The sequence below is a fragment of the Eumetopias jubatus genome, unplaced genomic scaffold (genome assembly GCF_037043125.1).
Source record: "Eumetopias jubatus isolate StellerSeaLion01/CBP00866 unplaced genomic scaffold, mEumJub1_p1.0 scaffold_17, whole genome shotgun sequence".
NCBI classification, from domain to species: domain Eukaryota; kingdom Metazoa; phylum Chordata; class Mammalia; order Carnivora; family Otariidae; genus Eumetopias; species Eumetopias jubatus.
In genome coordinates this window covers 67,193,274-67,219,292 of record NW_028274823.1, presented here as the reverse complement: position 1 = coordinate 67,219,292, position 26,019 = coordinate 67,193,274, and the positions used below count along the sequence as shown (strand labels likewise).

Genomic DNA, 26,019 nt, shown 5'->3' with positions numbered 1-26,019 from the left:
CGGCCATCTTTTCTGAAGCACTAAATACAAGCACAGCTGCCTTTACTATTGGGAAGAGAAGAGCCAGTGAAAAGAGAGAACTCGGAAGGTGATACGAAGCCTTAAAATGGTTCTGATTCGGGTCCACATTGAGCCTTTGATTTGGCTGTGAACTGATACAAAGGAGAAGGAAAATGATGAGATACCACCCATTGCAAAGTATCTTCCTTCAAGAAGTATACATGCTAGCTTTACACAGAGCTAGAGTTAAAGGAAAAATAAAAAAACAAACCAGCAGGCTATCACAAGTAGCCATTCTTTGCAAAGCATTTGTCTATAAATAAAGCTATTAAAATCTTATTGAAAAAAATGAACAAATTTCAAAAAATTATTTTAAAATTAGGATCTGCATATAGACCAGACTGGAAAAATCTGCCTTGATGTATGTTTATATCTCAGCACATTTGCCACCATTATTACAGAGATACTCGAGGTACTTACTCCTGTCTATTCTACGGGAGAAGACAACAAGCCAGTTGACATCAATCCATTAAGAGGCTGAGAAAACAGGAGAAGCTTTCTTGAAATGAACTAAATGGAAAAAGGACCACAGGCTTTGTGGTTCATCAGATCCTAGCTAAACGGTTTTAGGAATATTCATGTATAAGCCTCTTCCCTGGCATCCCCCAACTTTACCGAAATAAAATTGACCTGGAACATTGTGTATGTTTAGGTTATACCATGTGATGATCTGGCACATATATAGTGAAATGCTTACCACGATAAGGTTACTTAACACATTCTTCACCTCACATAATTTTTCCTGTTGTTAAGGTCAAAATACTAAAGGTCTACTTTCATAGCAACCTTTGCATATACAATACAATACTAACAATCGCTAGCTCTGGTCTCCAGGATGAACCTTAGATGCCTGAACAGATACACCTTCTAACTAGTACCCTCTGTACCCTCTGACCAACATCTCCCCATTTCCTCTACCTCTCAGCCTCTGGCAACCACCTCTCTACCATTTCTGTGGGTGTGATGCTTTTAGATTCCACATCTAAGTGATGACATGTAGTATTTGTCTTTCTCTGTCTGACTTATTTCACCTCCTATAATGCACTCAAGGTCCACTCATGTTGTTGCAAGTGGCAGGATTTCCCTTTATGTTTATGGCTGAATAATACTCCACAACTTGGAAATGCAGTTTAAATGCTGTATTAAAGCTTTATCAATTAATCAATAAAACTCTAGTGACTTTTTTTTTTTTGCATAAAACCACTGGGTGCTTTTTCTTTAATATTTTTTCTTAAAAAACTCCAATTTCTGTTCTCTAGGGGCACCTGCTTCTTCATCTAGTTTCTTCCCCCTCCTGACCCTTACAACTCTCCGGATTTGGGGGATGGTGTCATGAAGTCAGTTTGTTAAGTCCTCGGTAAGTTTCTCTTCTCCTTCTGGGACTCAGTGATGGGTAGATTGTTTTCATATAGTGGTGCCTTTTTAGTCCTGCAGGTTTTCTTCATTCCTTTTCATTTTTTTCCCTTTTGCTCCTCTGACTGGATAATTTCAAAGGCCCTTGCTTCTGCTTGATCCGCTCTGCTGTTGGAGCGCTCTACTGAGGTCTTTGGTTCTGTCACTGTCTTCTTTAGCTCCAAATTTCTGCTTGGTTCTCTTTTTATATTTTCTATCTCTGTTGAACTTTTCATTTTGTTCTTGTATTTTTCCCCTAATTTCATTAAATTGTTTTACTATGTTTTCTTATAGCTCTCTGAGCATCTTTAGAACAATTATTTTGACTCCTTTGTCAGGCAATTTTGACATTGTCATTTCTTTGGGGTCAGTTACTAGAAGTTTCCTGTGTTCCTGTGGTGGTGTTGTGTTGCCCTGATTCGTCAAGATCCCTGTAGCCTTGCATATAAATGTCTGCACATTTAAAGAGGCAGTCACCTCTACCAGACTTTATGAGTTGACCTCGCTATGGAAAGACCTTCCCCCGTGGGTGGGGGCATGCTGGAGTATGCTGTAAGCCCCGGTACAAGGTGGCAGCCATTTACGTGTGTCCAAATGTGGGGGTGTGTCCCAGGGGTATATGATGTCTCATCTGCTCAGGCCACTCGGCTCCACAACATTGACAACTGCGTGGTTCTTGGTGAGCACTGTGGGGGGTCTGCAGTGGCTATAGGGGCTGTTAGAGTCATCCGCGGCACCTCCAGGGCCAGTGGCTAGGGGCTGGGGCGCGCAGTAGTGGTGGCCGGAGCTGGTGGTGTGCACACAGCAGTAGGGGCCAGCTGCGGGTCTATGTAGTGGTGGGGGCTGGTTGCAAACATACACAGAGTGGTGGGGGCCAGGGCCAGCTGCAGGTGTACCAGCAGCTGTGGGGACCATGGCTGTCCGTGTGTCTTACTGTGGCTGCAAGGCCTCACCATGGCAGGCACAGCACAGCGGAGGCTGGCGTGGGGGGGTGTCAGGCAAGGGGCAGGAGGCAGGGCCAGATCCAGCCCTCAAACAGCTGTGGGGGCCCTGCCAATAGCGTGTACTCCTGCAGCTGCAGGGTCTCCCCAAGGGTGTGGGCCTAGGCTCGGAAGCCACTAATGAAGGTCTGGTTGGGGCATACAGGTGCACAGCTAGAAGGTCCCCTACACATGTGCCAAGTGGTGAAGGCCAGTGGCTGGAGCAAAGCCAAATTCAGACCCACAAACCGCTGTGAGTTCCTGGCTTGTGATGTGCCACAGGTACATGGACAGCAGTGAAGGTGATGAGGATCAGGCCAGTGTGGGGAGGGGTTAGGCCCAAGTGTGCACATGGAGGTGGGGGTCCGCACGGGGGTCGTGGCTGCCATCTTGTACTGGCTGGCTGCTGGTGTGGACCCTTGGCTCTAGCAGCAGGGGGTGGATGTAGGTGGGGGTGGGGTGTGGGCAGGGAGCAAGGAAGGGAGGACTCAGGAGTCTGGGGTCTGTGAATGTGAATATCCGCGAGGCAGAACCCAGTGAAATCTGCAGGCGGCCCGCTGTGGCTGCGCTGGCCATCGGTTACTTCTGCGGCAAGGAAGCTGCTAAGGTCATCCCTGCTGCGTGCCTGATACTGGTAGCACCTACGTTTCTTTGTTCCTTCCTCTCTCTAGTCATCGCAGCTCTGCCAGTCTCTGGGTGGGCTCCCTCACGCGGTGTCCTGCAGGCTAGGGAAGCTGGCCACTCATCCCACTCTCCCTCTCCTGGTGAGGGAAATTCTTTCAGGCTGAGGCATTCCCAGGTCGGCATCAGATGATGCAGGCAAAATGAAGCTGGTCTTCCTTCCCTTCTTACGCAATTATCCTCAGGGTTCCGCCCCCACCCCCCCACCCCAAGTCACTGAAGATTCTTAAGTAGACTCCTAAGCTCTCTGCTTTTCTTTGTGGATAGCTGCCTAACGATCTTCGTTGGGGGATGGAAGCTGAGGTCTCTTACTTTACCATCTTGGTAACGGCAACCTAACTTATATAACCACCTTGAATTTTACAGTAACTAATTATTCTTATAGTTAACAATATCCAGAGCCCCTCCAAATGGAAGAGCTTGTAAGACCATCTGGAACAACTCCCCATCCATGCTGGGACAGAAACTAAGACTCAGGAGGGTGAACTTGCCCGAGGTCACAATTTTACTTGCAAGTCACACTTAAGACTCGAGATCAGGTCACTGAGGTAAAATAAAATGCACTCATTTGCTTTTCCAGATGGTAAGATCTTGCTCAGGTCCTAGTTAAACTACTCTGAGCATAATTCAAGTTTTCTTGCTTGAATTAAAGGGCTCTAAGAGTCTGCTTCGAACCTGAGTCCTGTACTAGGTCAGCAGCCCATGCAGGGAACAGAGGGAGCCGACCAGGTCCCACGGAGTGCTGGCCCCTGAAGTGAAATCCAGGGATGTTTTCCTGTCTCTAAACACGGGGGACTGCATGTAACAGGGCAGACTACTGATGCAACAAGGTAGCCATAACAGTAATGGGTACCTGGTAGGAGGTGGATCAGTAGATAACAACATTTATTTTCCCAAGAGCTACTGGATTGAGTAGTTAAAACTTGTATTCATGAACAATTTGTTTTCGGTTTTTAGGCTTGTCCCCAGGGCTTTCTGACATTTCAGCTGCCTCCCTCCCTTTCACCCACACACCTGATCACTACTCAGTCATTTCAGCCAGACAGAAGGGAAGCTTTGATGAGAAGAACACAGCATAGTTTACATATCTGGGGTATGTACTGCACTTTCTTCAATACGGCCTGCCAGGAATTCAGCCCGTGCCCGACTCACATCCCACCCTCCCCCCACTCCCTGCGGGACAACAACAGAAGCAGGACAGGCTTGTCTGCTCTCTGTTTCTGTCTCCTTCACGTTCACACGCCAGTCACATAGCACAGGAGAAAAGAAAATCCCAGCTACAACTGAATGGATGGGAAAAAGGAGTCTGCATCTTATTCCAAAGCAGAGAGCCTGTCAGAACAGGGAGGCAAAATGGCAGAGAAACTAAGTTGCATCCTGAATTTGCACAGTGTGCCAAGTTGCCTACTACATTATTCTCTATCTCAGATACTTTCATCCAGAAGATTTTTATGTTTTAACCCTGGTGTCACTATATGCCCCATAAACCTGGGGACTGAGTCCCCCAGATACCCTTTTCTCCTGTCACTGTATCAAATACAGCAAGTAAATGTTTGATAAATGATGCAAAATGACCAAAAAGGAATTTTGCCTGTGATTGATGATCTTATCAAGGGAGAAATAAGGTAATTTCTAATCCACTTAGCCACTAAAACCCTAGCCAGATATCCAGGTATATCCCTTCAGTCTCCTCTTTCCTGCTTGGCTCCAGGATTCCTCATTCTTTTCATAAAAATTCTCCCTAGTCACAAATGATCCTTTAGCTCTACATGGTAATCAAGGGGCATAAGCGCTGATTCTGTCTTATTCCTTAACAACCTCTTTAAATAGCCTATATTAGCGGAAGACCTCTGCCATTTAAAGCGGCAGCTCTAGCATACTGGTTATGGCTTCTTATTAAATAATGCAAAGCCAATTCAAAAAGAGCTCTGTTCAATTTACTTGCCCAGTCAGACAATCCTTTAGGGGGTAAAACTTCATCATTCTTCACTCCTCCTCTCTAGAAAGCTTGTTTCTTTTAAGGTACAGATGTAGTTATCAGGAAGAAGCAGCGTGGATCTCCTGCTAAGTACCTACGGCAGGGCCGTCTTCTGGTCAGAGTACAGGGGACATACTGCCCATCGGCTTCACGAGGCGAGGGACAGCGTCTTGCGGTCTTGCTCTATCTCCTCACCAGGCCTGCCCCACAACAGGCACCCTCAATATTGGTTGAGTGAATCAATGCAGCGAACAATAAATGAAGTAACAAATCAAGGAGCTGCAGGAATCAGGTTCAGGTTACCAGGCCAGTTGTGGAAACACTAAGATCAGCATTCTTGCTTGGAGGGAGCCCAGGATGTGCGGCTACAAACTACCCAGGACCCTCGGACAGCGGGCTGTGTATAGAGAGACCACCTCGTTACTAGCCTTTGTTACCCGCTCTTGCTCACACCTTATAACAAATACATGAAACGTTGAAAACGATAATCCCTTGGTCAGAAGTTTAATGCTAATTGGACCTCTGAGTTATACCAGCAATGACTGGGACTTATTTCTGGGGCCGACTTTATGCCAACACAGTTTACAAACATTAACGTGATCATTGCAACGACCCTTCAGGGTGGCCATTCATTTTCTTTAATTTCAGATAGAGAAATTACATGCAGAAGATTAAACAGCTTACTGAAGTCAACTGGCTAAGGTTAGCATCTGGGATTCGAACTTGCTTCTGGGACTCAGTTCCTTCCCCTACCCACAATGCATTTCACCAAATCAAGCAGCATGCCAAACACCTAGCCAAACAGATTTGTAGTTTTTTTTTTTTAATTTCTAAATTGCGGTAAAAAAACCACACAATATAAAATGTACTCCCTTAACCATTTTTAAGTACACATTTCTGTAATGTTAACTGTATTCACATAGTTATGTAACATCTTTAGAAATTTTTCATCTTGTAAAATTCAAACTCTATACCTATTAAACAACACTCTTCATTTCTCTGTCCCAAAGCCCCAGGCAAGCACCATTTCGCTTCCACTTCTATGATTTTGACCACTCTAGATACTCCACAGAATAGTGGGATCATATAGTATTACACTTTTGTGACTGGCCTCTTTCACACAGAATGACGTCCTTAAGATTCATTCCTGTTGTAGGATGTGACAGCATTCCATCCTTTTTAAGGCTGAATAATACTCCATTGCATGTATACATAACATTTTCTTTATCTATTCATCTGTCGATGGACACTTGGCTTGCTTCCACCTCTTGGCTATTGCGAATAATGCTGCAATTGAACACGAGTGGGCAAATATTGCTTCACAATACTGCTTTCAATACTTTTGGGTAAATACCCGGTAGAGGAACTGCTGGATGGTAGGGTGGTTCTATTTTTCACTTTCTGAGGAACCTCCATACATTCTTCCATAGTAGCTGCCCCATTTTCCATTTCCACCAGCAGTGTGCAAAAGTAGACAGATTTGTTTTTAAATAGAATAACTGTCAGTTTTATTTATTTTTTTAAAGATTTTATTTATCTATTTGACAGAGAAAGAGATAGCGAGAGCAGGAACACAAAAGCAGGGGGAGTGGGAGAGGGAGAAGCAGGCTTCCCGCCGAGCAGGGAGCCCGATGTGGGACTCGATCCCAGGACCCTGGGATCATGACCCGAGCCGAAGGCAGACGCTTAACGACTGAGCCACCCAGGTGCCCAACTGTCAGTTTTAATGTCAAACTGACCAAACAGCCCAGCCTGTAGTGTCAAGCAGTGACTGAATTCTTAAAAATCTAACTCAACTAAAACTCTAGACCTTAGGTCTTAGTTTTTACAGTTAAAGCCACACACCATTTAAACATGTATTGCAGATTTATAAATATGGATCAGCATCCCATTTTAGGACAAATAACTTTAGTAGTCATTTTCTCAGAGACTACAACAAATGAAGGAAAAGTAAAGCCGGCGTTGAACCCGTGTGAAGGTATCAGAAGAATTCTTACTTACTGAGAAGAAGTATAAGCATGTACACAAATTACGCTCTTACCCTCGTTTTGGCATCAATTTTAGCTCCTCGGTCAAGCAATAGTTTTACCATATTGGCATTTCCTCTTTTTGATGCAACGTGTAAAGGCGTGATGTCATTCTGTAGGAGAACAGAAAAGAAGTACACTTTCAGCACCAAAACACCGCTTCCTCAACTTCCCCCAGCATGTTCTCACTTTTTAATTTTCTTTTTAACAGCCACTGTGAACAGAATACTTCCCATTTCTGAGAGTAATTTTACTTTACTAATTTTACTCAGTAAATTTATATCTCAACATTTCTGACAGTAATTTTACTCATCCCTCCCAAAAAGGGATGAATTTTAAGGAACACAGTCTGTGGGGTTGGGTCCAACTTTATTTCATTTGACTGAGGTGACTGATGATGAGACGGCTTTATTTTTATTTTCATTTTTTTTTGCTCTAAAATCCTGCGGCATTAAGTCAATGTGTTGTCTTACAAGCTTGCATGATACATATTGGGTAATAAGTGGTTGACTAAGTGGCTGATTACATTGGCTGAGACTCAGTGAAAGGAGTATCATGTTACTCAGAGCCATCTCTGGGTTCATTTGAGCACAAGATATCAAGGAGAGACAACAGCAACTCCAAGTGGGAAAATGGTCAGTACCAAAGTCACAGGACTGCCCATGCACATGGGGCTTTTAAAATATGTTCACAGGCATTTATTAGCAATGTCACAGAAAACTGTTTTTGAAATTCCCATTGAGGAATACACATCTCCTTAGGACAATATGAAATTCCAGTCATGACCCCTCAATACTACAGGTCTTTCCTCCATGCATCTTACAGGCACTATGGCTGTTTCCAGACTGTCAGGGAAATGTGTGTATACAGTGAAAACATTTTCTATTTTGGCTCCTTACTCCCGTGTAGCAACAATATGGATTTAAGGTCCATTGTTCACATAAGTCAATTATAGGATGCATAATCTCAGCTTGTAAGGGGTTATGTTCTTGTCATTTGATAGCAGATACAATGCCACAGCTCCCAGGTACTGATCATTCCCGTGTGTTAGGCACTGTGCTTAACTCTTTACTATCTCATTTAATTCTCATAATCCTCACAATGCCATAAACAATCTGACTTATAATGTCTATTTTACCGAAACACAAATAGCTGGCAAAACCAGGATTCAAATTAAAGTATGACTCAACTTGGGTTTTTTAGAAAACAACTTACGATGAAAATTTTCAAACAGATACATAGTTTGAAAGAAAGGCATGAGCTTCATGTACTTATCACTATGGTTCAATACTTTTCAACCTTTTGGTGATTTTATTTCTTCTATGCTCCCTGCTATTTTTTGTGTGTATGTGTGTGTGTGTGTGTGTGTGTGTGTGTGTGTGTGTGCGTGCAGAAATTTAAGAGAAGGAAGAGAAAAATCCTAGGCATATTATTTCACCCACAAATACTGCAATTTAACTCTAACAGATAAGGATTTTTTAAACAAGAAATCACAACACCATTACCATATTTAACAAAGTAAAAATAATCCCTTCATAACACCAGGACCCTGTCAGTGTTCAAATTCTCCCATTAGGTCAGTTAGCTCAGCAGAGTTGTTCAAATTAGAAGAGCCACACCTGCATTAGTTTGAAATGTCCCTTACGTCTCTTAATCTCCGCAGGTGCCCAACTCTGCGTTCTTTTGTCCATGACTATTAATTTATTGAAAAAACTGAGTAATTCATTGTGTAGACTTTTCTAACTTCCAGATTTAGCTGCTTTCATCCTCATGGAGTGTTTTAGATATGTTCTTTTGCCACGTATTTTCTATAAACTTTTCTAAATATTATAAACTATAATGCTCCTGGCATTACATTCTCCTATCTGAACAACTCTTGTCCTCATCATTCTTGGGTGCCAAAGTATCAATTGATTCATTACATGAAAGAAGAAGAAAGACCTCAGGAAACCAAATTTGCTTCAGTAATGCTGATGGGGAGTACACAGGATGAGTATCATTGCTCTAGACCAGGGTAGACAAACTTTCTCTGTGTAGGGCCAGATAGCAAATATTTTCAGCTTTGCAAGACATACAAGTTCTACTGCAACTATTCAGTTCTGCCATTGTAGGGCTAAAGCAGCCACATGAAATATGTAAAGAAATGGGAATGGTTGTGTTTCAATAAAACTTTACTTACAAAAACAGGCAGTGGGCTGGATTTGGCCTGGGGATGGTAGTTTGCTGACCCTGCTCTAGATCTACCAGGCCACAGCTGAAGGTTTCAACTATGTGTAACAGTTTACAAAAGAGGAAGTAGAACTCTATGCTGTGCATGTGTATGCTCTGGTCCCCTTTGTTGTGGACTATTTTTGGTGTGAATGAAAGCTGGCAGAAGGAAACAAAATTCCTGATGACTTTTTAATTGTCTCGCTTGTCTCCACTGTCCGAGTGCAGACCCAAGCAGCACAGTGGATGAATTCTAGACCTGAGACAGCAGGTGGAGGGGCAGGTTAGGTCTGTAGGAAACATGGTCTAACAGGAAGCTTACTGAGTCCAGAATGGGAGGTGGTGCAAAGATCTCATCCGTCCCCGGCGGGAGTCAGGGCTTACATGTGATTTCCCTTTAAAACTGTGCCCTTGCCTGGTTGAGAAGGACTTAATTAACCTCCATTACAAGTAGGCTAATTTTAGTGAGAGAAAGACTCTACTTCTAATTTTGCTCTCTTCCATATTCATGTACTCTCTCATACAGTGATACATAGATGTCAAAAGATGCGTTGAAATTCTAACTCCCACGTTTTTCTACACCTCTCTGACCCTAGAGGAATACTTTATATTTCTATAGCACTTAAAAAGTGTTGTAAAGGGCTTACACTTACATAATTTCATTTTATCTTCACCACACTCTATTGAACTAAATCACTAATCCTATTTGACAGATAAAATGGGGAAACAGAACTGGTCAGTAATTTGTATATTAAAAGACAGTGAATTAGAGGCAGAATCAGGATGAGAATTCAGTTTTCTAGACTCTTGGGCAGTGGCCTAGAAACAACTATTGCTTCTCCTCTCTGTCAAATGGAGCTTCTGCATGAAGTACATACTTTTGCGTTCTCGAATCTGGTAGTGACTGCTTCTGTCAATTAGGAACAAATCAAAATGAAAGTGGTACCCCTGGACCACTCAATGGGACATTTATATTCTGCTTCATTGGTTAACCAATAAAAATGTTTTATGTCCTACTATGCACATGACCCAGTGCTACACTTCCATTGTGTAAGTCTGCAACAAAAATATGGAATCCCAGCATATCAAAAGAGCCCAGTGATGTTAGAGACGAAAATGCATGCTTAAGAGAACCCTCATTTGCTGCTCGTGAAATGTAAACTTACACATGCTTTCTGGGATGCAATTTGGCAGTATATATGAAAAGCCTTCAACTCTAAAACCACAGATAAAAGGCAGAGGTTGATTGCCATAGTCAAAAAGGTGGGAATGTTAAGAAAGATCCAACCCTGAGGTCTAGGCACACTTCCTTTTTTCTTTTCTTTTTTTTTTTTTAAGATTTTATTTATTTATTTGACAGAGACAGAGACAGCAAGAGCAGGGACACCAGCAGGGGGAGTGGGAGAGGGAGAAGCAGGCTTCCTGCAGGGCAGGGAGCCTGATGTGGGACTCGATCCCAGGACCCTAGGATCATAACCTGAGCTGAAGGCAGACACTTAACGACTGAGCCACCCAGGTGCCCTAGGCACACTTCCTAAGACGGTAGCTGAGCCAGAATGAAAGAACCCTCAGTCCCAGCACGAGCGTAGCATAGAGTAATAAACAACAATAGTAAGCTGCTGAGGTCAGATAGGAGCTTAGTGAGAGACCTCCTCCGTGCTTCCCATGTGCAGGGAGACCTGAGGACGGAGCACCGATATCACACAACATTCTCTGACCGCCCCCGCCCCCCGCCCCATTCCCCTGCCACTACCCTGAGCATGAGGCAGTGTAGCCCTCCTCTAGAGGGAGCTGAAGTCCCCTCAAACAAGATGTAAACTCCGCTAACTCGACTACACTGACTCAACCTTCCACATGTACAGCCTGACAGACAGGTATGCCCATTTTCACACAAAGCACTACCGACCTCAGTCTCTCTTGCATTCTGTTCAGTGGAACAAGAGAGCTACAGGCATCAAAAGTTAGGGAATTTCACCAAAGACACGGGATTTCAGTCAAACAGAAACCCTTGGTAAGAAAAAAACCACAATATAAGAAACATAGAATTCCCTGGATGGGCTCATCACTAGACTTCACACAGCTGAGAAAAGCATCAGTGGGCTTAAAGCTATGTCAGTATAAATGATCCAAACACAAAGAAAAAAAAAAGAGTGGAAAAGAAAGAACAGAGTCTAAGGGCTGGGGGACAGTATAAAACAAATGATTGGAGTTACATAAGAAGAGAGGAGATGGGACAGGAGAAATACCCGGAGAGACAATGTTCAAGAATTATCTCAAAATAATGAAATGTATGAAACCACATATCCTAAAAGCTCGGAGAACTTTGAGCAAGATAAACTATAAACAGCCAAATGTCAGTCAGACACATCAGTCCAGTTGCTGAAAATAAAAGATAAAGGAAAAATCATGAAGGTCACCAGAGGGGAAAAGGACATATTTCATATAGAGAACAAGAACAGAAATGACAGCCTTAGAAATTATGCAATCCTGACAACAAAGTGGAATCTTCAAATACTGAAAATTTAACACCTGTCTGATGAGACTTCTATACCCAGTGAAAATATCTTTAAAAAACTGAGGAGAAATAAAGACTTTTTAAGATAAACAGAAACTGGGAGACTTCATTACCATCAAACCTGTAATACAAAAAACATTAAAGGAAGTTCTTCAGGCAGTGGGAATATGATGCCAGTCAGAAGCGCAGACCCACACAGAGAAACACAGAAATGGCAAAAGTGAAGGCAAATACACAAGATCATTGATTATCTAAAGCAGAAACAGTAACAGTGAATTGGAGGCTTTAAAACATATGCAAAAGTAAAATGCACACCATCGACACATAGATGGAAAAGTGAGAATGACCCAGTTGTCAGCTCCACACTAAGTGTAAAGTGACATAACTGTGAAGGTAGACTGTGATAAATTAACAATATACAAAATACACATTATTAAATAAAAATATGCTCTCAAATTTATGCATAAGTATATGTATACATACATTCTAAAAAAGCTGTCCAACTATGGACCCTAATGTTAATCATCTATCTCTCAGTACTGAGATTATAGATGATCTTTTGCTTCTTCATGCTTTCCTAAGTAAGTTCTACTATGTACATTTGTACAAAGTACGTGAAAAATGGTTGTGTTTCTTCTTTATCATTACCTAATTTGCAGCCCTTCATCACCATCTCTGTCTTGGCTCGTACCATTTGCATTTCCCACTCTGACAGCCAAGGAGAGGTTTTACCTACCCATCAACTTGCCTTGCATTTGAACTTTGAGGGAACCTGTTAAGCCTAGAGGTACTCTGAAGGTAAATATTTATTACTAATGTAGAAAATTACATACGGCTAGAGTTAAAGGTCTATCTGTTCTAAGAAGAAACCTGAATTAAAACTTGGATAAAAGGGGTGCCTGGGTGGCTCAGTTGGTTGGGCGACTGCCTTCAGCTCATGTCATGATCCTGGAGTCCCTGGATCGAGTCCCACATCGGGCTCCCTGCTGGGCAGGGAGTCTGCTTCTCCCTCTGACCCTTCCCCCTCTCATGTACTCTCTCTCTCTCTCTCTCTCTCTCTCTCATTCTCTCTGTCTCAAATAAATAAATCTTAAAAAAAAACTTGGATAAAAATATTCAACCTAGAGTTTTCACCTGAATTTAGTGCAAACAAGAGTAAATGCTACTCTAATTTTGTATGAAGTAGCTTATTAATGGAATTTTTTTTTCTTATGCCAAAGATGCAACATTCAATGTAATAGAGTACATTAGCATTTTGGAAAATTTTGTTAACTGATGAGTATATCTGATTCAGTCTAATCACCTATTTTATAGATAAGGAGGAGGCCAGGGAGGGTAAGAGGTTGCTGGGAGTCACAGAGCTGGAGTCTCGGCCACGATCCCCAGAAACTGCCTTTTTTATCTCACTGAGTTCTTGGGCTTATTTGCAAATCACTATTTTCATCTCCAGCACAACAGGATCTTATTTCATTGAACTTTTCCATTAAACTAGTCAATGTAATAATTATTCACTCTAAAAAAAGGATAAATCTGATGAGCCAGTGCCTTCCTTTTTCTGGCATTTACTTCTCCTCAACCCTTGATGGAAGATGGTGGATAAAGACAAAAAAGCAATCACATCACATATATATACACATACGTTTTATAAAAAAAAAAACAAAGGAAATTGGCTATAAAAATATTTATGAAAACATTAACAGCATTTGGGTAAATACTCAGAATTTTGACTGAAGAAAATTACAGTACTCAGCGGGTTTAATTCTCTGAGATTTCTCGGCCAATAACCTAACCAGGTACTTAACAAAGCAACTTGGATCATCATCTGCTCATGTGTGGATGTGTGTTCTCACCACAGTGTGATTGCTAGCCTTTTCTTTTCAGTTATTCATGTTCTTCTATGCTGATCTTCTTTTATCTTGATTTTTCAGTAAGACTTTTCACCTACAGCCTGGAAGACAACAACCACTGACGTTTTGGAGTAAAAATCTCAATCCCGAAGAACAAGTTTTGTCTTCCACTTTTAGGGAAAAGAGAAGCAAGATCACCCAGAACAAAGGTAAGCTCTCCTGGGACTCCTACAAATTCAGTATATTCCATCATATACTCACAAGTAGTCCATATTACTTATTTCATTTAACCCACACACCAACTCTAGAAACAGGTACTCTCTAATTTTTTTTCCTTATTTTACAGATGAGGAAACTAGAACAAAAAATCAAAATAGCTTGCCAAAAGCCACAAAGCTGCCATAATTTATCTGCCCCAAAGTTTATGCTTTCTTCACTAGACCAGACCATGCTGTCCCTGAGCTTCTAAACAGTACAAATATATAACCAATTCTTACTATTAGAGCATTCCTGTGCAAGCAGATACAGAGAGGCGTGGGGTCCAAAAGTACAGTAGTTAAGAGCTAATACTCTAGAGCCAGACCGCTTAGCTTCAAATCCCAAGCTGCCCCAGGCTAACTGCCTAACCTTAGGCGAGTTTAATTTCTTTGTACCCCAGACCTACCTGTAAAATGAAGCCAATAATAGTATCCATATTATAGACCTGTTGTGAGGATTAAAGTGAGTTAACAAGGGTAGTCTTAAGAATGTTTCTTGGCATTTAGTAAACATGATACAGTTGTTAGCTATTACTATTCTTTTTCTTATTTCTCATATGGACATTTAAAAATGGATAACATGAGGCACCTGGGTGGCTCAGTTGGTTAAGCAACTGCCTTCGGTTCAGGTCATGATCCTGGAGTCCCGGGATGGAGCCCCGCATCACACTCCCTGCTCTGCGGGGAGTCTGCTTCTCCCTCTGTCCCTCATCCTGCTTGTGTTCCCTCTCTGTCTCTCGCTCTCAAATAAATAAGTAAAATCTTTAGAAAAAAATGGATGACATGACCGCATCTCACAAAGACATTATTATGAGATAGTTTGGGTAGAAAAGACATGGCAGAGCGGAAGTAATGCGTGAACTCTAAGAAGGTGCTAAAGGGGGCAGTTCTTAGGATGGATGCAAACAGTGTTCGATTAGTGTCTGCTCAGCACAGCTCAGCCTGTGAAAAGCTCAGAAGGGGTGTGCTGGGGTGAGTCGTGGTGGAGAGGAAGGGAAAAAGGGGCAGAGCGGTGGCTGATAGAACATGATGTATGTGACAAAATGTGATACAAACATGGAAAGGCAGCCTTTATTATTATTATTATTATTATTATTATTAATTTTTAACTTCCAGGGACTTGGAAGAAACAACTAGCTCTCTCGGGAAATAGTGAAATTGCTGGCTTATTCCTTTCTTCTCAGCTGTTTCTGAAAAACCCAGCTGGGGTAGTTAGCCGAGGCCCTTTATGAAATTGTCACCAAGTCCAGATTTTTTCTGCAACTTCCTAAAGTGAAATCAGGGCCACTTCCTACCTTACTTGGGATAAATGGCAGACTTTTTGTTCCATTTAAATATATAAAGGGCAGTTGACTTCTGATCCCCTGTACCCTCTCCTCTCTCTCCTTTTCTTTAAAAACATCTAGGAGGTTATCACTAAGTAGAAGAGTAGGTATGATCGCACTCAAGTCTTTCAGGTAATGAGAAATTAAACAATAAGACTATTTTAGTTTAGTTCCTGATATGGTCTCAATTGAATACAAATTCTAAAATAATTAAATGTTAAATTGACAGGGAATCTGTTATCTTCTGCTAATTCTTACACTTGTTACTACTATGGTTTTAAAAGTTTGTCAAAGTGGCAAAACAAGATATCTGAAAATGAAGTTTTTTATGTATTAATGACTTGCATTTAAAACACACCCGTTTCAAGATTTGTTGTGTGTCCTCTTGCTAGTCTCTTTACTCACTATTCCTAGTGTAAGTAGAAACAGAAAAAATGATTAGAAAATAAGTTCACAGAGTGAGCACTGGGAAGACATTTAAGCAAGGCCTACTGGATTTCGTCGTCCACCTCATAGATATTTATCTCTTGAAAAGTCTTACAGCCTCTGAGAGGAGGACTGAAGGAGATCAGAGTATGCCACCCCACAATATGGCACTTGGGCATAAAGACTGTTTTGAGCTTTCTGTCTAAAAGCAAAGCACAGATTTCCCTTTGGGAAGGTGTTTCCCTCTCCCAAGCCAGGAATAAGGTATCTCTGAATCTCTCATCAATGGAGAAGGCACAATTGGGATCTGCAAAACTGAACCACCCTTAGCATCCATTAGTTTCCCCACCCATATATTCACCTTTCCCAGATTTACTGCCTCTGGAAGCCCAAATTCCCTTTGTCATTGCACTTCTCCACAAATGTATCACCCTTTGTTAAAATGGCACATAAGCCCCTGGGGTCTAACTGCCTCTTTGGGTCTTCACCTCTTTTCTATGAAGGCCTCTGTATGCATCATAAGCCTTTCTCTCTTTTATGTCTTTTGTTAGTTTAATTTGCAAGACCCCAGGAACTAAATCTAAGAGGGTAGAGGAAAAAGTTTTTTCTTCTACCACAAAGTCATATGTGCCAATCTCCAAACAATATATGCCTGGTAAGTGATATTTTACAGTTATATAGATTTTGATACAATGGAGAAAAAACAGAATTGAATTCCTGTTCACTTTCATTTCCTCGAGAGTATTAAAATGTGTTCTTTTTCTGTTGATTTTTATTGCTTTTCTGTTGATTGAGCCAAAATCCACTGCAAGTCTTCTCTAATAGTTTATTTTTATAACAGGCTTATTGAGATATAATTTACATATGATAAAATTGGCCATTTTATAGTGTATGATTCAGTGGTTTTTAGTATATTCACAAAATTGTGCAACCATCATCAGTAGCTATTTAGAACAGCTCATCATCCCCCAAAGAAACCCCATCCCATTAAGCAGTTACTTCCCATTTTTCTGTTCATCCCCCAGCCCCTGGCAATCACTATTCCACCTTCTGTCTCTATGCATTTGTCTGTTCTAGACAATCCATATACATGGAACCACACAACATATGGCCTTTTGTGTCTGTCTTCTTTCACTTAGTATAAGGTTTTTCAAGGTTCATCTATGTTGAAGTATGTATCAGTACCTCATTTCTCTTCAAGAGGATGCCTGATTTTTTAATACCTTTATAAGTACATAAAATATAAGCACACAAATAATGCTTTCAGTGATAAGGATTTGAAATTTCAAGGACATACCCAGAAGAATTTCAAACAATGGCATCTAAGTTAATACTCCAGCTTTCCCAGTCTGACACATAGTAGGGTTTTTCTTTAAAAAAAAATTTCAAATAGAGCTACCATATGATCCAGCAATTGCACTACTGGGTATTTACCACAAAGATACAAATGTAGGGATCCGAAGGGGTACGTGCACCCCAATGTTTATAGCAGCAATGTCCACAATAGCCAAACTGTGGAAAGAGCCAAGATGTCCATCGACAGATGAATGGATAAAGAATAAATGGTATATATACACAATGGAATATTATGCAGCCATCAAAAGGAATGAGATCTTGCCATTTGCAACGACGTAGATGGAACTGGAGGGTGTTATGCTGAGTGAAATAAGTCAACCGGAGGAAGACATGTATCATATGATCTCACTGATATGAGGAATTCTTAATCTCAGGAAACAAACTGAGTGTTGCTGAGTGGTGGGGGGTGGGAGGGATGGGGTGGCTGGGTGATAGACATTGGGTAGGGTATGTGCTATGGTGAGCGCTGTGAATTGTGCAAGACTGTTGAATCACAGATCTGTATTTCTGAAACAAATAATGCAAGATATGTTAAGAAAAAAGAAAAAGAAGAAGATAGCAGGAGGGGAAGAACGAAGGGGAGTAAGTCGGAGGGGGAGACGAACCATGAGAGACGATGGACTCTGAAAAACAAACTGAGGGTTCTAGAGGGGAGGGGGGCGGGGGGATGGGTTAGCCTGGTGATGGGTATTAAGGAGGGCACATTCTGCGTGGGGCAGTGGGTGTTATGCACAAACAATGAATCATGGAACACTATATCAGGAACTAATGATGTAATGTATGGTGATTAACATAACAATAAAAAATTAAAAAAAAAATAAAAATTCAAACTTAAATGTTCTATTATTAACAATAAAAACATAAAATAAACTCAAACTTCCTTTATACTACAGCAATCATTATTAAGATGACTACCATTGTTAGTAAAAGCCCGTTTTCCTCCTACTTCATGAAGCTTTAATGTAATGAAATAGGTCTTTTTAGGTGAAATCTTTTCCTCTTCTCCAGTTTTACTAACTGCTGGCTTCCTGGATAAGGAGATTAAGTCCACACAGGTCCTGCTAAGACTGACGCTGCAAATGCTGAGGCCATTGACTTTCCCACCTCACTCCCTTCCCACAGAGACTAACCAGCTCCCACTGGATTAGACACCGGCTGGTGCTGGGCTCCCCGGGAGTAGCAACAGATGCCTGGATGTTTGAGGTCTGCTGTGAAGCCAGGCTCTGAGTATTTAGATCTGTTCTGCTCTAAAAACCTCAAGCAATTTATTTATTTTCTTTTAAGGATAAAATGAGGCTGTTTATTGCTAATACTGTTAGTTTTCACTTGGATTAATAGCAGGTCTCTCATTGACAATTTAGATAAGGCTCTGCCAGGTCTCTCGCTAGCTTTAACATTTTGACTATTCATTTATCTCTTAACGGACACTTGGGTCGCTTCCACCTTGTGGGGATATCAAGAATAATGTTGCTATGAACGTGGGTGTATAAATGTATCCTCAAGACTCTGCTTTCAGTTCTTTTGTAGATATACCCAGGAATGGAATTGCTGGATCATATGGTAACTCCATACTTCACATTTTGAGTAACCTCCAAACTCTTTTCCACAGTGGTTCTACCATTTCACATTCATCCCACAAACAGAGCACAAGGGTTCCAGTTTCTCTAAATGCTCACCAACACTTGTTCTCTCTCTCCCTTTTTTTTCTTGATAGTAGTCATCCTAATGGGTGTTCAATGTATGTGTGTTTTTAAAGATTTATTTATTTATTTTGAGAGAGAGAGAGAGAAAGCGTGAGTGGGAGGAGTGGCAGAGGGAGAGAATCTCCAGCAGACTCCCCACTGGGCGCAGAACCTGACTCAGGGCTTAATCCCACGACCCTGAGATCATGACCTGAGCCGAAATCGAGAGTCAGTCACTTTACTGACTGAGCCACCCAGGCTCCCCCAAAATGTGCCTTTAAAATATATCTTTCAGGATACATTTCAGAGTTTCCATAATTCCATAAACAATGAGGAGTTTTTGACTACTGAATGCCCTTTCATCCTATAAGAATTTGTTAGAAAAAAGAACTCTGCTAAAGAAATTGACACCTCTTGATTTAGACCAAGCAACTCTTTGTTTTGCAGGACAAATGTAATTAAAATGAAAAAAAGCTATAAATTATTAGGCTCTTATTTTGCTGGTTCTATGAGATAGATCTCATTTAATCTCCGTAAAAATCCATAAAATAGATGCTGTTAGCTCAAATTCACAGGTGAGCAAGGTAAAGCTGGAAGGGGCCTCAGGTCACATGGCTAGAAAATGCCGGAGCCAGGATTAACCTCAATTGTCTGATTCTAAAAGCTGTGCTTGCCCTTTCCAGGTGGAGAGACTCTTCTTAACTTGGGCAAACATCAGCTCTAGCTCTGAATCCAAGTAGCACTGTCTCCATACTGAAAATGCTGCTGGCATACAGCTTCCAACCAAAAGGAAACAGCATATCCCAAAGCTAATAAAAATAAGCAGAGTCTAAAAGAGTAGCTAGTCCAGCTCTGTCATTTTAAATAAGAAGAACTCATGGCTTTCAGATTTTTTTTAAAGGTGTCACTATTTGCGCTCATTCAAAAGTAGCCTGCTCTGTATTACAGTAAGAAAGCCCCTCCTAGCTTGAAATATCTGAGTAGAGACACATATAGTAATTGAACTATTAAAAATTCAATTACAAAGTAATCAACCGTTTTCTATACATTGAGAAAAGTTGTTCTGAAATTCTGTAACTCTTTAAAATGAGTTAATCTAGCGATATTAGATTTCCTGTTATGTTTCTAATGAATGCTATTGCTTTAATAAAAAAGTCCATCCGTTTTTCCCATGTTCCACCATCCCGAATTCTTAAAAACAAAAATATTAAGGGGCTTTACAATGATACATTTTCCACACTCCTATATCATTTCTGATAAATCCAGAATGAGATTCATTTCTGTATTAAATAATTTTCTTTCCCATCCAAAAAGTAAATCACTTGTATAGCCTTCTGAGATGTCAGTTAACTTGAAATTGTTAGTTTCTCAAGTATCCTGCCCTCATTTGGTCTTTGGGCAAAGCAGATCCTTGCATGGATAAATTAGATCCTTGCTCAAGTTTCAAACAAGAAATGAAAACAAGGTCTTTGAAGTTTTTAAAGAAAAATGGTTTGGGGAAAAAAAAGTAGTCCTGGTGCAAAAGGCCTTCCCTGTGTGCAGTGCACTTGTCCTAAGGAGATGGTACTGCTCTTCCAGGGACCATGAAGACCTCAGCTACTCAGAGGCCAATACCACACACCCTCAGCTGCCATTTGGGCACCGCGGGCGCCACTGATGGTCATGCATGAGGCATGATAAAATGGGGTAGAAGGTCTGGATCTAAATCCCTGTTACTCTATTTTACTTTCAGTAGGATCTGGGACAAATGACTTCTTGGGATCTCAGTTTGCTCATCTGTGAAAATGTCCACTCTGTGGTCTCAAATGATGCACTGTATGTGTTTTGTAAACTGTGCATATGATGTAAATTCAAGGTTACATTATTAAGGAGTTATAGAGATAGTTGTTATAAGCCAATGAATTATTAAGACTTCTATGACTTGGGGTGCCTGGGTGGTGTAGTTGGTCAAGCATCCAACTCTTGGTTTTGGCTCGGGTCATGAGGTTGAGCCCCACATGGGGCTCCACGCTCAGTGAAGAGTCTGCTTGAGTTTCTCCCTCTCCCTCTCATCTGCCCCTCCTCCTCACACACTCTGTCTCTCAAATAAATAATAAATCTTTTAAAAAAAAAGACTTCTACGGCTCAGCTTTGGACAATTTATATAAAGATTTTCATAGCATGGCCTCAGAGAGTGTTTTCTAATTGTGTCTCATCAGAAGAATCACCTTGTTAAAAACACAGACTACAAAGTCTGCCCCAAAGTTACTGAATCCAAATCTAAGGGAAGGGGGGGTAGGGGGGTCTGCTGGCCAGGGGGGAAACTGGCGGCAAGGCCCTGACTTGGAGGCTATGAAAAAGGGACTTTTAATTTTCAAACTCAGAGGAACTCGCTGCTTGTAGAGACAAACCCGTCTTGTATTTCTTCTTACCAGAAAATGGGTATTATACCTTTTTGTCATAAAGCCATTACGTTTCTAAATATCAGGGGTTCATTTCAAACCATGATCTTTAGGGATTCAAAAACGCAGAAGTGAGACAGATAAATAAAACTTGGGGGGGGATGAGAATGCACTATATTTTAGAATGAATTTGATCATTTGTAGTTTTTAGGTTTGCTAATCTTCCGGTTTAACTGTTCTTAAACGTGTAATGGGATTTCCTAGTAATTTTTTTTTAAATGTCCTTTAAAATCCTTTTAAAAAAGGCATTTAATTTACTTTGCAACCCTGGCACAGGCAGAGAACGAATCGCCAGCTGGTGCGAGAGAGGCTGCGGTCAGTTCTGGTTTCCCTGTGGGTCCTGTGTTCAGTACGAAGCCCAGACACACTGCCTCCAATGTTCGAATGTTATGAACGACACAGTCTGAGTGTAGTTTATTTTTCTGTCTGATTTTACTTTATTCACTTTACTGTGTCTGAGCCCCAGCTCTACCACCTTAAAGCTGTGTGGTTTTGCACAAGTGATACTGCTTCTTGCTTCCTCGTGTAAAATGGAAATCATACCCCCACACCTCAGAGGATTCCTGAGAGGAATACATGAAATAATGTATAGGAAACTTATTATAGTACCTCATGCCTAGTAATAAATGAAAGCTGTTACCTAAATTAGTTTGAACTTTGTGTAAGTTTTGTTGACCTCATATTTGAAACTTTCAGTAATAAGAGGTGAAAGGAATCTTAGGGTCTTCTGCCCTCCCCACCCATTGGGGTACATCACTGGGGGAAACTCAGTGCTCTGAGGATGAACTTCAGGGCTCCTTTTCTCCATCCTGGGATTTCCCATCTCCCCACCTTAGCTGTAAAGAGATGTTCGTTCCAGCATTCCCCAGGGGACATTGTTGGCATCTTGGTTGGGATACTGTTATTTGCATGGGTCTGTCTCACACATGGAAGGAGGCTTAGCCATCCTGGTCCTGTCCCATTATGGGCCAGCCATGATGACAACCAAAAATGCCTCTGCAAATTTCCAAATCCTCTATGGAGAATGATGATCCCCCTTCTGCTACTGAGAAACTGTGGATGTAGTAGGACTCTAGAGAAATCATCTCTGAGGAAGGAGCATCATACCAGGGAGGAAGGAGCATCATACCAGGGGTCTGACAAGCTTCTCCTTGAGCACAGTTCTTTTCGCTGTGTGACTGGAGCCTGCCATAGCTCACAGCCAAGTATCTTCATTTCCCCTTCATTATGTAAGTTATAATACATCTTAAACACCACTGCCACCATCCACTTCTCCAGTTAAACACCTGCAAAGACTTGTAGGCACAGACTGGAATGGGGGATATCAGGGGCTGGCGGGCTGGGAATTGGGGCGATGTTGCTTAAGGGCACAAACTTGCAACTAGTAGAAACATGAGTTCTAGAGAGTTAATGAACAGTCTGGTGATTTTGGTCAACAATATTTGTCTGTTTCCAGTCTCATTTCCCATTGGCAAATGGGCTCAGTCTCCATTTCTTGGACTTGATTCTAATCTCCTTGTTTCTAGCACAACTTACGCTTCAATTTTTTTCCCAACTATGCAAGTCCATGCTCATCTCCTGCCTGAACTTGTCTCCTTGAACCTCCTGCATTGACTTGGGAGAGAGCCAGTAAGTGACTGTTCATATTTCTCAAGATCACCCGTTGCAACCTTTTGGTTCTGCCCAGTCCCAACCTCTTCCCACTAGGTGTCCCTTCACGCTTCCTGCACATTCTTCAAACCACTGGAGGAAGAAGGAAAAGATTTTGGCATGCAAGAATGTGCAGGGCTCAGGAGCAGACCAGGGTGCAGCTGAGCTGCTCCAAATGCACTCTCCAGTGACAGTGTGGACAGGGTTCTGAACATTCAGCAGAGGGGCACAGGAGCCCTTTGCTGCTGTTGGCACTCACCGAAGGAAATGAACATTCTACAGCTGATGAATAATTCTCTTTTAAAGTGAGCTCTGCCAACTCCTACCTTAATAGAACTGTATTTCATGGAATTTCCAAATAGGATTTATTCGGGTCATTTAAAAATGTTCTCAGAGCAACAATTCTAGAGCAGCAGCACTGCAGGAAGCAGGGCACATGTCCAATGAGGAAAAGCGAAACAAAGAGAAACATGCACCTTCCAATGTCAATGATTTAATTATAAGTCTTACTGTCTCAAACAATGTCATAGTAATTGTTTCTTAAAGGCCGACCTTCTCATGCTGATAAATAGCACTGCAAACAGTGTAAATCCAACATTCTAGGAAGCAACATTTCCAACTACAAGTCGTTCAGAGAGCTGCCATGATGCACTTGCTTGATTGACATATGTCGCGCTTCTCAGGGAAATGTGTCTCACGGTGATGGGTCTCCTCTGGGATGCAAGCAGTAGTAACCACCTCCACCACAAGCATGGCTGGGGCCCTTGCCCATGTGTTGTGGGTCAAGCACTGTGCTAAGCAATTAATGTGGACTATCTCATTCAGTCACAATGACGTTACGCATGAGGGACTATTATTGGACCCATTTTATGAGTTAAGGCAGAGGGGAAAAGCTTGTGATTGACTGCTGTCTCTCTCATCGGGCTGTTAGGAAAGCTGCAGGCCCCATGATGTGGAGACTTGCCCTGGACCACATCAGTAACTGATGATGCAGCAGAAAGAGAGCCAGGGGTCCAACACAAATCTGAGGACTCCTTCCCTATGCTGCTACAACCTAGAAACATCACCTCGTCAGAAGAAAACAACACAGATCCTATTTCACACAGCAAGATGTCAGTAACTGCCAGTGTACTAAGGATTTAAGAGAAAAATTTCCTTTATATGGGCGGGGGGGGGGGTTCACCTGGCAGGCTCAGTTGGAGGAGCATGCAACCCTTGATCTCGTGGTTGCAAGTTCGAGTCCCATGTTGTGTGCAGAGATTACTTAAAAATAAAATCTTTAAAAAAATCTTTTTTTAATTATATAGGAGGTTCTCCTTTGATGTGGCATTCAGGAAATGAAATGAAAAAGGCAGGAAGGAGACTGCATAGTATGCTAAGAGCAACTCTATATAAGAGGTGTATCTCCCACCACTGTGTCCTTGGTTTACTGGTTTTGTTCCTCCTGATGTGTTAATGTCACCCTGCCAATGATATCATGGTTGATGCAAGTAGCTGCATGGCTACTTTCCCATAACTCACATTCTTTTGCTAATGCTCCCACATCTCCATTCTCATTCCAAACGTGGTGTTTTTTTTGTTTTTTGTTGTTTTTAAAGATTTTGTTTACTCATTTGACAGAGAGAGACACAGCGAGAGAGGGAACACAAGCAGGGGGAGTGGGAGAGGGAGAAGCAGGCTCCCCGCCAAGGAGGGAGCCCGATGTGGGGCTCGATCCCAGGACGCTGGGATCATGACCTGAGCCGAAGGCAGACGCTTAACAGACTGAGCCACCCAGGTGCCCCGTCCAAATGTGGTTTTTAAAAAGTCTTGGTCTTTAATGCTGCAGAGCCTGTACTAGGAAATAAATCTAATTTACTCTATCTTTGAAGATATGTATCAATAGAAATGAATGTGTTTATGTGTGTGTCTTTCATCTTTGTAAAGAAAGATATTTAATGTTAAAAAGGTTAATAGGAAGGTTATGGGTGGTTTTTCTTTTCTTTCATTTGCTTTATTGTATTTTATTGTATAGTGCAGGGTCACTGGCACCGCCACCCAAACCAAAGTAGAGTCTTCAGAAGTGTTGCATCCTTATAAAACCATTACAAGAGTCACATTATTATTGTGCACCCTTCTCTGTGGAGGAGTAGCTGATGTCTTTTCTAGCACCATCTGGTGGTGGCCTTGATTGGGACTTGATAGCCCAGAACCTGAGGCCGTGTTTAATAAAACACCCTTAACTGAACAAAGTTTGGTAGCAGCCAGGGGTGAATGGCCCTTTGTTCTAGGCTTCTTGTCTTCCAAGATCATCTACATTGTCGGATCACAAATCTTCCTGCTGCTCAAAAAAACTTGCCCCTCGGCACCTGACATTCAATCTGTGGGTTTGATGCACTTGCTTAAAATCCCAGTATTAGAATCCTGTGGATTTTCCATCTCCCTTCATGCGCTGATGTCAGTTTGGGAAGCAGTTCCCTACTACCAGGTGAGGTTCCGTTTGAAATTCGGAGACTAGGGAGAGGACTATGGCTTGAGCAAAGTGGATTTACACAGAGGATGGCTGCCCAGGAGTAGTTACATGGGCGCCTGCAAGTTACAGGTTCATTTACTCTCGAACTCAATAAATATATATTGAGGCTTTCCCAGTGCTAAGTGCTGGACTATCCCCAAGGGATTCCAAAATGGTTACTCTTACACAGGTCTGCCTTTGAGGAATTCAAAGTCTTGCAAGCGCAAGGATGTGGGAGCTGCATTTCATTGCACCCCTACTTCGGCCCAGATAGGACATGCCAAGTGCTTAACAAAGAAGCTGAAACTTAGTAAATACTCAATAAATTGTAACTATTTTAATAAATCATTATTACTACAAATTTCACCGACAGAAGAAAGGAAGAAAATGAACATCTACTGAGCCCTTATTCCGTAGCAAGCAGGGTCCCACATGCTTTCACACTGTAGCCCTCTGGCTGAATGGGATGCAGCTGTATGCCAAGGTACCATTTCATCAAAAGCAGATAAAGGGCTGTCAGGCAGAAAAAGAGAGCGAGAGGGAGAGAGGAAAAAAAAGTCCTGCCTTCTTATAGTACAATAACCGAGGAATGGTTCTCTGAAATAAAACGTCTACCTCTCCTAAAAATATCTACATGGCAAATATGTTGCTGAGTTCTTCGCTGAAGGATGGAGAAGATGAACTTCATGTGAAAGTGGTTATC

At 41.8% G+C, this 26,019-nt stretch overlaps 1 protein-coding gene across 1 annotated transcript in view; it reads right to left on the bottom strand.

Annotated features, from left to right (window-relative positions):
• Nucleotides 1-26,019, bottom strand: part of ANK3 (ankyrin 3) — a 251,108-nt gene that overhangs the window by 188,794 nt on the left and 36,295 nt on the right. The window contains exon 9 of the mRNA XM_088019888.1: nucleotides 7,133-7,231. Coding sequence (XP_087876014.1) covers nucleotides 7,133-7,231 — 99 coding nt within the window. The remainder of the gene's footprint in view (nucleotides 1-7,132; nucleotides 7,232-26,019) is intronic.